This window comes from Hyperolius riggenbachi, chromosome 3 (assembly GCF_040937935.1).
Source record: "Hyperolius riggenbachi isolate aHypRig1 chromosome 3, aHypRig1.pri, whole genome shotgun sequence".
Classification (NCBI taxonomy): domain Eukaryota; kingdom Metazoa; phylum Chordata; class Amphibia; order Anura; family Hyperoliidae; genus Hyperolius; species Hyperolius riggenbachi.
The window spans coordinates 247,968,573-247,984,859 of record NC_090648.1 but is presented as its reverse complement, the minus strand read 5'-3'; the positions used below and the strand labels follow the sequence as shown (position 1 = coordinate 247,984,859).

Here is a 16,287-nt window from a genome sequence, read left to right as displayed (position 1 = left end):
GTGCAGAGAGTATGGGGGGGAACTGCAGCGCTTGGATCTATTATTAGGTGAGTCTTTGCCAGCTGCCTTTTTAATAAGTGAGAATAAGTGAAGGGAGGAGGGGGTTGCGGGGGGGGGGGGGGAGGAGAATATACCGGAGGAAGCAAGATGGCCCCTGCCATGAAGAGAATGACCCTTTATTTATAATCTAAAATGATATGGAAGGAAACCGAGGACAGGGCAATACATCTGTTATGTAAGTAGAGGACGTATTTATCTACTTACATATGTGTTTTCTTTGGGGGGCATGTTATTGCTAATAGTGCCTCTTTAATGAAATAGTGAAATACCAGCTTGTCTGTCATAAATAACCTCTATGTTGGCCAATAACCTCAAAGGTTTTTTTCTTCTTATTTTGTGTTGCATGATCTGTTGCAAAGGGTCTGAGCTTGTGATGGAATCGCCACATAAATCTAAACCTGTATATATATTTGTCTCTCAAATCGATCATTCTTAATCTGTTTGAGCTGCAATTTTGGAATAATTGCTGTCCAGTCAAGCCTTTTAACTCCTAGACAGGTAATGTATTCTGCTCTATGCAAAGGGAAAGGGGTTGCATGAGCAAGCATCATCCTGTTGCAGGAACTTCCTTTGTGGATTCCCCAGTGAACAGTAGGTGGTAGGCAAGAGTGATCTGGTCTTGTAAATTGCTATAGGAGAGGTAAATGCAATCAAGGGACACCTGTACTCAGTTTAGTTTTGCAGCTGTGGCGATCAGGAATTATTTTTTTCAAGTGATGAAAATCTAAAGTGTGTATGTAGCTTTTGGCTATCTCTAGCTATAATCTCTAACGTCTGGAAAACATGGAATGCTTTTAGAAACTATAAAGTTAAGCTTGAAGATCTTAGCTGAAGATTGGTTTTGCAGTGCCTGTTGTGTACTTCTTTCAACTTATTAGCTGGTTTGCTTTGTGTTCATAGTTTTTACACAAAGCAGGAATGTGTGCTCATTAAACACTGTAAGTGCTCAGGAGTTTACTTCAAGTGCACTTAAAAAATTCACAGGTTTGCTTGGCTACATGTTAGTATTTAGAAATACCATTCCATTTGTACACGCTGGTGCTGTGTGGAGGAACTGTTAAAAAAGCATCATTGCTATACATAGAACTATAGATGAAAATACAATGGACCACACACTATAAATGTTATAACCAGGAAATAAGTATATATAGTAATTGCAACAGCACCAATGGTTAGTCGATGTGCTCTAATCGCCTTTGGAGTCACAAGTCACTGTCCATATACTCCATCAGATTAGCACCATCTAAAATCCATTTTATTAAGCAATCTTCAATTAAAACGTTACATCATTAAAATCCACATGTGGGTATGCCTTAGATGACGCACAGGCGTTCCGGGCCGTTCCCAGTCCTTTCTCAAATCATGGCAGGCCCACTGGGCCTGCCATGATTTGAGAAAGGACTGGGAACGGCCCAAAACGCCTGTGCGTCATCTAAGGCATACCCACATGTGGATTTTAATGATGTAACATTTTAATTGAAGATTGCTTAATAAAATGGATTTTAGATGGTGCTAATCTGATGGAGTATATAACCAGGAAATAAATCACCATGTGAGAGTTGGAACCATACAAGAGGTTGGCACCACCACCCAGTCCAATAGATAAATGGGCAATTCGCATACCTTCCAGCCCAGCTTGCTTGTAATGTATTTGCTCCTAGTGTTAGTATGTAGTAATAACTGTTTCAGGGTAACACAAGGTGCCTCTTTTTAACTACATGGAAATAAACCTAGTGATATGCCTATTTACCACACAATCATAAATGTACTTTGAATATAGTGATTAACCAGATAAAAGTCCACGTTGTTACGGCCTTAATTCCTAACAAGTGAAAGGTAAACAATAAAAAGTGAGCAAATAAAATAATTGAGTTACTTTTACACATACACACACATACACATGTATATATACATGTTATATACCTGAACTATACATAAAAATGTACAAATAAGTAGTAACAATGGTAACATAGCATTCTGTATAAAAGAGAAATGAGAAGGTGTAAGGTGCAAGCGCTTTGTAGTGCCAGAAGCATGTCTCTCCAGACATCATTATCACCTACCCATACTAAAGTGACAAAATTCGGGTTAAAGGGCGGGAGCTGGGAATTGCACACCAAATAACTCAAAACTGTAGAAAGTAAAGTTAATGCAATATAAATATACAATTGTTTATAAAATATATAAAAATGTTCTGGACTGGAAATAGAACTACTCCTTACTAAATACTTTTTTTCCCTTATCTAATTGAGCCACCCATTGATTAACCTTCTGTGTAGATTGATTCGTGTTTCGCTATATGGAAAAACATGCACAAAATTTAGCAAGTGTGAACCCTGCCTTCAAATTCCAGATTGTTACATGCGCTAGGTATTTCTTACAGCTCCTTGTAGAGGTTCACTGTAAAGCTTCAAATACATATATGGCTTCTATATGTTGTTTCAGGATGCTTCTGAAAATGAAGAGGATGAAAGAGAGGAAGAAGAAGAAGAAAATACAGATTACATGACTGACTCGAACAAAGAAAATGAAACTGATGAAGAAAACACTGTAACAGTCCCTCTTTTACTTAAATCAATATACACCTGTCACTCTCCCTTTCAAACAAAACAAAAGTGTGCATCACATTATTTATAACTTGTGCATACTATAGAATAACCCTGTATTGCCAGGTCATTAAAGGGCACCTGAGCCTACACATGGCATAATTAGATATACACATCTGCACAGTGCCACTCTTGTGTTTAACTAGCATGTGCTCCATTTTATCTTTTACTCACTGTAGGGGTTAAGAATTCAGGTATGTAAATTACTGTTTATCTCCAGTCCTGAGACTGTATTGTTAGCCCTGGGACCCGGGATTGGCTGATCAGCAGCATTGCGATCACGGAGCGATCGTAAAACGCTGTTTGCAGCATTTTGGGAGTGATCACATTGGTGGCTTCAATAGCTAAATCACAATTACACCCAGAATAGTGGTGAAATTGCGGCACTTACGCAATTAGGTAAATTTACCTGAAGGCTCTGTTCCTCCCAAAGCCACGTGGCTGACTGGTTTTGTCGAGTAGCCCCGTCCCCTTGCTAAAAACTTGAGATGAAAAAACCGCACACCTTATTCCAGCAGTTGCTGGTGCAGGATCCTTGGCAATCGTAATCCACAGAAGAGACGTATGAATCCGCACACAGATTTATGCAGGAATAGTGAAGCCTTTATTGTCCCATCTCACACGTACAATAATCTGACCATATGCTTACGATCTTTTCGGGGCCAGAGAGGTCCCCTTTGTCAAAGCTAGGACAAAGGGGGCCTCTCTATTAGAAAACAGGATTTTTTTTTCAGCATGGGGAAGAGCTACGCAACAGAACCAGGCAGCCATGGGAGGTTTTTGGGAGGAACAGGGACAGCAGGTAAATATAACTTTTATGTGGCAAGAGGATAGCAGCATAAAATGAAAGTGTAATTTCAAGCTGCATAGCCTCTTTAATGTATAAGTTCAGAAATGTTAAGACTTACTACAGCATAGTAATCAGTATATATTCAAGCAACAATAACCGTGACCGAGAGATAATTTTAGTCAAAGAATTATTCCAAGTACATTAGTTTGTAATTATTATACACATCCACTGGTTTCATCACGGAAAGGATATGATGGAAAATAGGGCAGCAAAAAGTTCAGTTCAAACAACTAGTCAGCCCAATAATTTAATTACCTAAATGAACACTCGCAAGTAGCATAACAAGGGTGATCTCATTTTCAAAACAGGTGTTAACCCTTCTACTATGTAAACTTGGTAAGATTGTACAGTCAGTTTGTGGGCACCTTGAAGTAAACCTGAGTTCATGTGATCCTGCAAACCTAATCTAGGTTTAAAAACAATCTGCTACTATGTGTGTAGTTTACAGTGCTACCCAGAGTCAAATTAGACCGTGGCAAAGATTGCTGAACCAGAAGTGGAGCAATTGCAGTCATTTGTTTCCATCTGCAGCAATATATTTTCACCATAAGGCCAAGTTGTCTTGTATTTATTACAAAGGTTTGTCACTGCAGATGCATGCTTATTGCTGCAATCATAACACCTCTATATTTAACTCTCCTTTAAAGCAATTTTTATTGTGGTGGGCTGTTTACCAAGCAATAGAAATCTTTGGCCACCTAATAGACCATTAATAATTATTATTAGTATTATTATTATTTATATCGATACAGAACAGCTTTTCTGTATTACATATAACTGGAAGCATTTACAGTTTCCTCCATTACCCCAACGGCTTGGAAGAACTTTAATAAATCTTCAGTTGCAGAAATGCTTTTGACTGAACAAGCACTTTTGGACTGGCATGCACAATTTCCCAAACCACATATGCCCAGTAAAAGGAACCGCTTGTCTGCAAAGGAAAGACGACATGCAGGAAAAATTCCTTTTGCTGGATGTGTGGTTTGTGAACTTGCATGACCAGTACAAATGTGCTTTTTCACGTTTTACTGTTTATTTTTGGTTCACGACCTTGTGCATGACCCAATCAAAAAGTGTTCATTCATGGCCACAGGCACTCCCAAAGGAGAAATTTCTACTGCCCAGCAGTTCTATAATAAAAACGTGCTAAGTGGCAACTGGGAGAACAGAAAAGTTGCAGGTACTGATGGGAGCTTCCAAATACATGAAGCTACGGATAATTTAAAGTTTTGGGGGTTTTTTCCCAGTTCAAGCGCGGTTTAAGGAAACGTAGACTGTTCTGTATGCAGATTACAGAAATGATCAATAGATGAGCACTTTTTACCCTTATCTTTCAGGAGGTGATGATAAAAGGAGGTGGGATCAAACATGTGCAATGTGCTGAAGATGAAGACTTTATTCAGGCTCTTGATAAGATGATGCTGGAAAATCTTCAGGTATGTGACTATCTGCCAGATATTTTATCTTTAGTCAGTCCATTTCACAAATGCCAAGCTTTTACTTTCCAGGAACAATGTAAGCCATTATATTGTAATAAATGTTCCTGTTCTAACCTTGTTGACCTGTGAACATTATCCAATTTTAGCAACGTAGTGGAGAGTCTGTGAAAGTACATCAGTTGGATGTTGCCATTCCACTGCACCTGAAGAGCCAGCTGAAAAAAGGATCGGCCTTAGGACATGTAGAAGCAGATACAGATTGCAGCGCTACTATGCCATTTGTAATGCTAACCAGAAGAGGCAACAAACAACAGGTAACTATTGTACTCTGTATCATATTCCTTTTTACCTAACAGTATTTTCTTAAATTGTAGCATCTGTATGGTTTCCCTCATGTGCAGGATGCACAGTACAGTGTTGTTTTCTTAAAAATCAAATGCAGCATTTTCTTGGTAACAGAGCTGATGTTCTTGCAGCTGGGAATTGCTATAAAAAAATGTAAACTGGATTGCACTGCCGTGTATTGTTTCATAGCTGGCAGTGCAGTCCGAAGCAGATTTAATTACACAGGCTTAGATTGTCACCTGAATGCATTTCTTGATTGTTAGTGCTGCTTCTCCAAGTCCTGTGAAATAAAACCTCTCCACATCCAAGATTATCTATTACACTCAGTACTCTACAGAACTTCATTCATATTATGGAGCTCAGAACAGTGAATGAAAAGGATTACTTGTGAGAAAACCTTACCTGAACATTCTCTTTCTTAGCATTAAGACTCTAAGCTGATTTTCTGCATGTTTCTGCTTTTACAGCTGTTACCTGAGGGAGCATGCTTAATAGGGTCCAGATAATATTACTATTATTATTTTGTTTTTTTTAAAGATTTTATTGAAAACGAAACAGCAGTAGAATAGACAGTAGAGCAAGATACATGAATCAAACTTTACAGTCAGAAAGGATAGATGCATCATTCCATGGCATCTCCCTATTATAACAAAAACTGCACACAGATCCAGCTGTTAAAAACGCATATATACTCTACTGCAAAACATGAATCATATTGGTGGAACCTTCCCCCTCTCTCTCCCAGTGGTCTCTCATATCATCACCAAGACACAAACAACATAAAGATTAAACTACAACATAAATCAATTGGGTCCACATTATATTTTAATGGTCCCTTAGCTCTCATTTACAATCCAGAAACTTTCATATATTTTAGAAGGATATCTGCAGTTGCATTTATGGATTCCACTCACTCCTGGCATCCCCCTGATACAGTCTGATATGTAATTTTCCCAAGCTCAGTATTTAATTGGCATCTGATAACTGCACCTTGTGAGGTAGTTTGTTAGAGCAGATTCCCCTAACATTTCAGATCACATAAAATGTCTAACACACACACACTACATACACCTACACACACTACACCTACACACACTACACCTACACACACTACACCTACACACACTACACCTACACACACTACACCTACACACACTACACCTACACACACACACACACCACATACACACACACTATACCTACACACACACACTACACTTACACACACACACACACACACTCTTTGTTAGGAATCTATCTTGAGTAACTTTTACGCTTAGTACATATTAGGGGATCATTGGGTAATCAGGTGAAATGGCTAAAAGATGTTAGATCATCATGAGTCTTCATTTGTTTTCCAGTTTAAGATTCTGAATGTCCCCATGTCCTCCCAACTGGCTGCAAACCATTGGAACCAACAACAGGCTGAACAAGAGGAGAGGATGAGAATGAAAAAGCTCACACTGGACATAAATGAACGGCAGGAACAAGAGGATTATCAAGGTATTGTGTCCTGTTGTTTCCTGTATGTTCTTCCAAAGGCTCCCATCCAAGTTTATATACATGTGCTCCAGTCCGGCTTTGAAAAGCTCTGTCCATTTATTTTAGTCTTAGTTTATTTTTGGTCACCACATCACATAAATAGCCCTGCCTCGATAAGATAGCAGACAAGCCCTTGTCAGTAATCTTTGGAGGGTCTTCACAGAGGGAAACCTCATTAGAATCCAGAGGCTTCCCTCTTCTTAGGTAAGTATGTGATTTTGTACTCAAGCATTGGCTCTGGTACACTTTAATGAAAACTCCAGCTCATCCCTACTGTTACAAGCTGGGGAAGGAACACCCACTTACTTGGCAGCTGCCTGTTTTCTGTAAGGATCCTTGAATCAACTAACGGACCCTCATCTCTGCGGAAATATTAAAATTGTGTGAGGAATTTGCATACCGTATATACTCGAGTATAAGCCGACTCGAGTACAGCCCGACACCCCCCCTCCCCTCCCCCAGCTTTTACCTTAAAAACATGGAATAAATGATTGAGTATAGGCCGAGGGTAGGAAATGCAGCAGCATTAATAAAAATAATTCCCCCTTAACTGTGTCTAATCACAAATTGTAATTTGATCTCTCCCGTTTCATCTGACTGCCAAGGCAAATAAGCTCATTTGAAAGCACAGGATTTTGATAAGCTCGTTTGAAAGCACAGGATGTTAACAATATGTCTGCTTCTATGAAAGCAGGAAGTAGACACACTGCTATACTTATAAGTATATACGGTAGTTCTTTGTGCAACTTTAATAGTGAAACATTTGGGAGAATAAACCAGGGTTTTAAAGCATGAGTTTGGGCAAGTGCATATAGGCTGCCAATCTTTCAAACTGTCGGTTGTTTAGAGCAATTTCCCAATTTGCGAACAATCCAAATAGTAATGTAATACTAATAGACACATGTACAGTGATGATGCTGTCCAGGCTGTTTATCCTAACCGATTGCCTAGGGCGCCAGATCAAGTCACATTACATGAATCCGTTGTTTACAAATGCACATGGCCTGACATAGACCTATTCACTGATACAAACTGGAATGTTTGATAGTCAAACATCAGATCAAAACCTCAGTTATCATTTGTGTCCAGTCAGTCTCCTGCAGTATTCACTTCAGGTCTGGTTCACATGGGTGGTAAACTTGGTGTTTTCAGCAGCTGACAAAAGTGTTGTTTGAAAGTGATCAAACTGCTCTATTCAAATTAATGGACACGTTTTTTTAAATGACGGTGGCAGCAGCTGGCGTCGTGTTTTATGTGAAGGTAGGGGTAGATCCCTTCATCTTGGACTATACATGCATCAACTGAGTTTGTGTGGTTCTGTGTCCCCTCCCTAGGGACTCAAAATGCTTTGCCACTTGGTAGCAGAAATGCATGTAGCATCGGCTTAACGAGCCACTGCCAGCAGATGCTGTGTGAACCAGTCTTCATAGTGATCATTTGATTTTTGATCCGATTGGAAATTCATATTTACCTTTGTGTACTAGGTCTTACAAAATGTCTTTATTATCACACAACAAATTTTTACATTTATTTAACTTTTTACTATATATGCCCATATACAGTATACACAGAGTTTTTAATTTAAACCAGGCCCCTCCCTTCATTTTTACCTAAAAGAATAGGTAAAAATTATTAACCATTTTAAACGAAGGGGATCTTTACCTTCCCCCAGCTTTCTGACCAACCTATTGGTTGTCTGCTCAGACCCACCATTAACCTCAGCTAGTCCTTTTTATCAGTAGAATAAAAATACATATATCCAGGCACATCACCTAACTAGAGGCGATGTGCCTGGATATATGTATTTTTATTCTTATCATTGACCCCTGTGGCTAGGGTCTAATTCAGTGCACTCCCTCCTTCCCCTGTATGTTTGTCAGCATGCACACAGCTTATGCTGGTGTATGCGCATGGTGCACATGGACACATAACGTTAGCTCCCTTGTGCGATTGGTAAGATGCACTGTCTTTCCCAGGAGAGGAAGTTAGGATATGTGCTCCTAATCCATTGATAGGTTTGATGCAATGAATGTGTTTGCATGTCTGCACTATGCATGTTACAGGGCCAGAGTTAGGACACCTATGTTTACCTAGGTACTTCTACGCAGTATAGGTGACTAAGCATAAGAATGCATTCTTCTGTGAACTAAAACCCCGGCTTTTAATTTAGCTGTAGGGATAGCAGTTGTGCCTGGATGAGTGAATCTGTGAATGCATTTGTTTGAACATTTGCATGTGAGAGTGCGAAGGGTTAATTGATTTTTGCTTTTTATCAGTAGGGATGGTCAATGAGATGCTATATTTCTGAGTTCATGCAGAATTATGTACATTTTTTTATGCAAATATAAGCAGCTTGAAAATGGGCCAATAGATATAAACCTGGGTGGGACTTGATTGGTCCATTTTCAAGCTGCATATATCTGCATAAATATTTACATAAATTTGCATAAACTCAGGAGTATTTGCATCTCATTGATCAAACCCTTGTTACCACTGCCATCCCGTATATACGTGTTTTCCTGGACCGTCTCTACCTTTTGTTGCCAAAGTTCTCTATCCTCACTTTCTCTCCATTGCCAATATGCAGCTTCACATTGGAACTAAAAGACCAATGTGCGCGTACATGCCTGATTATCATCCAGCAGACTAAAGTCAGACGATAATCCGTTATCTCTTAGGAGATAATTTTCATATTCTCTTTGAAATTACTTTTTAAGCATTTTACAATTGAAAAAGTACTCAAATTGGTGAAAAAGTACTATCAAAATTTGAGTATTTTCTAGCTTGCTGTTGGTTTAACCTCTGCCCCCTTAAGGGCCAGATACCACTTGTACCAGAAACTGCAGAATCCCGACAGATAACGAAGAATCGCCGCACATACCCACCGCAATCGCCGTATGTTGGTAACCTGGGATACAAGCGTTCCTGTGAGCCGGTAAGGAGCCGCTTTCATTGGCTCCTGACCCTGCCTATCAATGTAAGCCAATGGGAGCGGTTTACATTGATAGACAGGGTCAGGAGCCAATGAAATCTGCTCCTGACCCGCTCACAGGGCTCTGCTGTTTATAGAGACGGCAAAGCGAGTGAGCTGCAGTGGAGAAACAGCGGCGAGATCGTCGGGAGTGGCGAAAGCGGCGAGAACACTCTGCGTCGGTGGATTGAAATCTACGCCCTGCCAGCCAGGTAGCCACCAAAATAGGGTGTAGATTTCAATCATTGCAGTCCGAAAGTAGTTAAAAGGCATTTTATGAAGAGGCATGAAAATATCACCTAAGAAAAAACTCTGGAGAAAAAGTGAATACATATGGGACACAGTGGCAGAACAGGTACTAGGGCCACGGATGTAGTGCGCATTGTGAAAATGGCGCAACTCGCGTTACCTAGGTAGTAAAACTCCTGCAATAACCCACGCATTACTAGTCTATTTGCAAGCGCTACCTAAGTGACAATAGTAACATTGCCGTGCACTTGCTGCACATGGCAATTTTACTGTTTGCTGAATATACACCAACAATACTTTTTATAATTTTATCCCTCTTTTAACCACTTCGCAGTAAAAGTATGTAGTTGATGTCTTACTAAGTGCTTAGTCTACTCAAGACTTGAATGATGGGATGTGAAGAGAAAATGTGATCTGACAGGATATATGACAAATGGCATACAAGATATATAGGTGAGGTGATTTAACCTAATCCTGAATGTACCTAAGCAACATATTGTCTGAACCTTGCTTTACCTCCCGAGCTGTTTTTAGCAAAACCTAACCTTGTAATGAGAATAAGGAACTATTGTCTGTGCGATATAAGCAATCGTTTCATTGTTCAGAGCTGCCATTCAGCTGTTTACCTTTGTATTAGGGAGGTGCCTTCAGAATAGCTGTGGTAAACTTTTTGTGGTAACATTGTAGCTGGACACAAACACAGGATTACTAAGGATTTATTTATTATTTAGGTCTTCTTTTATCCAACCATGTGTAAAAACAGACTGGGTTCTTATGCTGGGAATACACCATACGTTTTTTACCCCCGATAGATGGATCCGATAGATAATTTCCGACATGTCCCATATTCCGTCCGATCATTTTTTGGCTGGATTTCTCATAGAAAAGAATAGAAAAAGATAAGAAAAATGAGCGAAAGTTAAGAGAATCGAGCTGAAAAAACGATCAGGGTGAAAATCGAGTGGAAAAATGTATCGTGTGTACCCAGCATTACGTATCATTGTGAAAACCTATTTTTTTTTTCTTTTTTTGCAAGCGGTTTTTTCATGTTAAAATATGTGATAGCATGTAAATTTTCACGCATATTTTTTTTTACAGCAGCTATTGAAGGTCAGTGGGAATTCACATGCGAGTTTATCCTGCAAAATGTAACATTTTTTCCGTGCATTAGATGTTTGACGAATGCATTTTGGCACATTAGTAATTAGCAAGCAATGTTAAAGTTGAAAAGGTTTTAAATTTTTCTAATGATAATTAAATCAAATGTTGACCCAATGTTATATATCTCAAACCAATATTAAATAACATTTAGTATAAAAAAAAAAAAATTGTACTGTGTTTTCAGTACAATACCTTTGCCAGAAGCATGATACAGCTGGGTGAGTTCCTGGTCACTGGTCAGGCTGCATATTGACCTTTGGCAGGATGGAATTTTCTATAGCAATTATGTAGAATCAGTGGTAAACGGGATGTTTCAGTTTATAAGACGTGAACAGTTGAATAAACACAGAACATTTCTCTGGTCTTCATACAGAAATGCTACAGTCAATGGCTCAGCGTCCAGCACCAGCCAATACTAACAGGGAGCGTCGCCCCAGGTACCAGCATCCAAAAGGGGCACCCAATGCAGATCTCATCTTCAAGACAGGCGGCAGGTGAGTGGACAATAGTGATGAGCAAGAAGATGTTTCATAACATGCTAATTTCTTCTGGCCCTGATAGAGGATTAAATCGAGTTTATGAGAACTGGTGTGTAAACTGTTATAAGAAAATGAGTCCGTTTTTATGCAGTTTTATGTTTTTTGAACCACTGTTAAGGTGGTCACACACCATACAGACTGTACAATCAATCACCAGTTTTACTACTTTCATGTAGTATGTGACGAACTGAAAAGTATATTCAAGTCACAGTTATCTATTGCTGTTATAATACATGGATGTTAGTAAGATTGTATAAAAATTGTACAGTCTGGTTGCATAGTGTGTGGCCACCTTTTGATTAGCTATTTGATCTAATAAAGTTAATCTAATAAGATTTGCAGGAGGTCCCATATAATTTTTTTTCCACAAACATCTGCTCCATTTATGTATAGTATAATTGGAATGTGCAGGTAATTTTATACACACATTTCTGATGCACGGCTGGGTCTATTTCAGTGCTCTCACCTGTGGCTTCAACAGAATATGACCCAACTAGAAATAGTAGTATGGATACAGAGGCGCCAGAAGGATAAAAAGATCTAAAACATTTAAAAGTGAGGAGGTAGTGGTGGACTTGCCTCCTCCGGGCAGACACAAGAAAATTGCAATCAATTTTCAGCAAAACAATTTATTTACATACTCCAGTGAAATACAACGCGTTTCGTGGGAGTGACCCACTTCCTCAGGCAATAAGATGGAGCATATACAAAAACAGGTTTGGTACTATGCCATGCGCCTCTGTGATTTCAACTAGAAATTGCATGCCATAAAGTGTTCCCAGGCACATTACATCCCAGCCGGTGAGAATGCTTTCAGTACTGTGGGCGGTAACATGAGTCAATGGACTTTCATGTTGCCATGCGTGTCGCACACAATACGACAGCACCACACTTAAGTGTGAAAGGGCCATAAAGGCAGTTTTTCTTTAAAGGGGTTGGAGAGCAACGTTTGGAGTGGATTTTTTAGAGCAATTTGAACTATAAATAGGACTTTTAAGTGTACCTGAGATGAATTGAAAAAAAAAAATCATACATACCGGGGGCTTCCTCCAGCCCCCTTCAGCCTGATTGTTCCCTCACCCCCGCCCTCTGCCTCCTGGGTCCTCACGGCAACTTCGTCCAGTTGGTACAGGTGCAACAAGGCCACGCACGCTCCCCCGTTGTGGTCCTGCGGCCAGAAGCACTTTGCTCCGGCACAGTAGTATTGCGCAGAAATAGCGATTGGACCAGCACCATACAAGTTGACAATAATATACAATTATAGAGAGCCAGAATGTGCTACGGGTAAATTACACTACATAGAAGTAGGAATAAAAAGATACCCATATAACAGCTATATAAGCTATATAACAGCTCCCGACTGACCAATTCTTTAGCAAAAATATAACAAAATTCTTTATTTGCACAAAATTCTACCACAAAATATAAAACCAATTAAAACATCACCAGAAGGTGAAAATACGGTTCCAATTATGATCACAAGATAATACAAGTAATATACTGTATATCTCAAAAAGGCCAAAGAGCAAGTTCCTCCATAAATACATATAAAAAAAGTGTGAACCAGGTATCAAAAACCATATATCAATGTATATTAACAATAATTTGACTGCAAATTCTCATTAAAGAGAACCCAAGGTGGGGATCTTAGAGTTAAATCTATACACAGAGGCTGGGTCTGGCTATAGTGCCCAGCCTCTGTTGCTATTTGAATCCCTCCTAAGTCCCCCTTGCGCTCCGTTCTAGCCCATATATCACAGCCGCGCTGTCGGGCAATGTTTACCTAGCTAATGTCACTCACGCCGCTCCCTCCGCCTCCTGCAGAGCGCCGGTCCCTGCCCGTGTCCCTTCCCTCCAATCAGTGGCGAGGGAAGGGACATGGGCGGGGATCGTCGCTCTGCAGGAGGCGGGGGAGCGGCATGAGTGGCACTAGAATGGTAAACAGAGCCCGCTGCGACAGGCTCAGTGTCGCCAGCGTGGCTGTAATTTATGGGCTCATGCAGAGCGCAGGGGGGATTTAGGGAATATTCAACTAGCAACAGAGGCTGGGCACTATAGCCAGACCCAGCCTCTGTGTATAGATTTAACTCTAAGATCCCCACCTCGGGTTCTCTTTTTAAATTGCAGCAAGAATTTGAAAAGTTCTATAAACGGTGTGGGTAGTGGCAGCAGGCCAAAAAAAAAGGAGCTATGTAACAGAGAAGTGTGAACCAAGCCAAATAAAATATAAGATGGCCAGGTGATATGCCAATGATATCATGTGTGAATCACATTAAGTGACAGCACAATGATGCAAAAAGTAAGTAAACAAAAACCATAATGTTTAGTGAGGTACATATACATCAAAAACTGCTGGTGTGAAACAGACCATATAAAATAGTTTGGACTGTGATAGAGAAAAGAGATGTAATGCAGCCTAGGAATAGTAAGTTGGTAGGAGGAATGTTGGGACCAAGAGTGTGAAATGTAAAAATGCAATAGATGAGACAAGAATGAGCCAGAGGACTGAGATCTGATCATAACCTTCATCCCAAACCATGTTAGCTACTTTAACGATTAATACATGGCGTTAGGGATGGTCAGTGAGCTGCTAATCATTTTTAGTTGATGTGGGGTTATGCAAATTTTATATGCAAATGTATGCAGCTTGAAAATGGACCATTCAAATTTTACCTCAGCAGGATTTCATTTGCTTCCTTTTAGTCTGCATACATTTGCATACAAAATTTGCATAATACTCAAAATGATTTGCATTCCATTGATCATCCATAGATGGCATGGATAACAACACTATTGGCTACTTTGCAGTATTTTTTTTTGTTTTTCCTGTTAGTTTTGTCTTAAAGTGGAGTTGATGAATTGTTTTGTGTCGTGTTTTTTGTTTGTTAAACAGAAGGCGTTGATTGACTGAGCAACATAAATCCATGGGGCCATATACGTGAAAACCTGGCTAGTGGAGTCGGACAGATTGTGTGAGGTCAGCAGCACATCGCAGCATGTTCAGAAGAGAGTTGGGGGCAGAAATCTGTGAAGGGGCTTGGAGCCAGCAGTGGCAGAAACATCAGCCTCTGCTTCTGTCTGATGTGTTCAGCCTGGAAGCTTCTCCTCTACAGACACACTCAGAGTGAGCACTGCTTGCTGATAAGGCATCACAGTGGCTTTACACTGGAAGGAGACTGGTGAGACGGGAGACTTTATGTAGCAAGCAGTTCAAGATATTAATAGTTTTCTTTTTCTCAAGACACATTGCAGATTCCAGGATTTGCAATAGGGGGACTGAGACAAAAATTGTATTTCCTCTGGTGGATAGAAGACAAATGCTTCAATGGCAGCTGATGCAACTCAACGGGGCAATAAAAATGGAAAACAAAAACCTTTAAAAAAAAGCTTTTGTTTACAATTTATTTTTCTTTAGTTTGCGCTTAGGAATAAGATGGAAGATGGAGTAAAAGGTGAAAACTTTGGTATGAAGCTGCAGCCTTCAGGCAGCATCAGATACATTGAACTCCCTTCTGAATACCAGCAGAAGAATATGAAATAGCCAGAGAGGTTTCATGTACTGTACTGGCTTCATATACCATGAGACACGGATAAACAAGGAGATACTGCAGAGTATAATGTGTAAGCATGTAATAAACTTTGTGTGTGGGGACAGCACATATTTTATTTTCTGTTGGTGAATAAAAGAAGTTGTTTTCTGTTCTTCTTAGTTTTTTCTTTTACACTCATCCTGTAACTCTACTCCAATCTCGCAGAGCACAAGTATAATCTTACATGACTGTGTTTTTTCTTATTAGTCAGTTCTTTTATTTTCTGTGGGTATTTTTGCATGTTGAAGAGTTTAAGATGAAAATAAACATGTTAAGTTCTCATGTCCAACAAAAATGCTGCACAATCTTCACCAGCTAAAGGAACCCTTTGCCAGCGCTGTAATAAAGTGTTGTAAATTGTAGTTGTCCATTTTTACATTGTCCTTGTTTTCTCAGATTACAACACATCTGACCAGCTTGCCATGTCGCAATATCATTTAATATCATACATATTAATGTATACCAATCTGGATTTTATAGTCCGAGCACAACCTTCTAGTTTACTTGATGTGGTTATTTTGCCTACAAAAATCAGCAGGAAGCGATAGCTTTTCCAACAAATTATCTGTTGATTAAAGGCATTAAAACTGAAATTCCACATGGGCCAGACAATTATGCTGGTAATACACCTTAAATGGATACTGTAGGGGGGTCGGGGGAAAATGAGCTGAACTTACCCGGGGCTTCTAATGGTCCCCCGCAGACATCCTGTGCCCGCGCAGCCGCTCACCGATGCTCCGGCCCCGCCTCCGGTTCACTTCTGGAATTTCTGACTTTAAAGTCAGAAAACCACTGCGCCTGCGTTGCCGTGTCCTCGATCCCGCTGATGTCATCAAGAGCGCACAGTGCAGGCCCAGTATGGTCTGTGTCTGCGCAGTACACTCCTGGTGACATCAGCGGGAGCGAGGACACGGCAACGCAGGCGCAGTGGTTTT

The 16,287-nt window shown here is 40.0% G+C and overlaps 1 protein-coding gene across 4 annotated transcripts in view; it reads left to right on the top strand.

The window, feature by feature from the left end:
* Window positions 1–15,714, top strand: part of LOC137563537 (regulator of nonsense transcripts 2) — a 104,562-nt gene extending 88,848 nt beyond the window's left edge. For all 4 annotated transcript variants that reach the window (XM_068276121.1, XM_068276122.1, XM_068276124.1 and 1 more), the window contains exons 17-22: window positions 2,506–2,610; window positions 4,854–4,952; window positions 5,102–5,269; window positions 6,662–6,803; window positions 11,597–11,717; window positions 14,656–15,714. In XM_068276121.1, the coding sequence (XP_068132222.1) occupies window positions 2,506–2,610; window positions 4,854–4,952; window positions 5,102–5,269; window positions 6,662–6,803; window positions 11,597–11,717; window positions 14,656–14,665 (645 nt within the window). In that variant the 3' untranslated portion in view covers window positions 14,666–15,714. The remainder of the gene's footprint in view (window positions 1–2,505; window positions 2,611–4,853; window positions 4,953–5,101; window positions 5,270–6,661; window positions 6,804–11,596; window positions 11,718–14,655) is intronic.
* The last annotated feature ends 573 nt before the right edge of the window (window positions 15,715–16,287 follow it).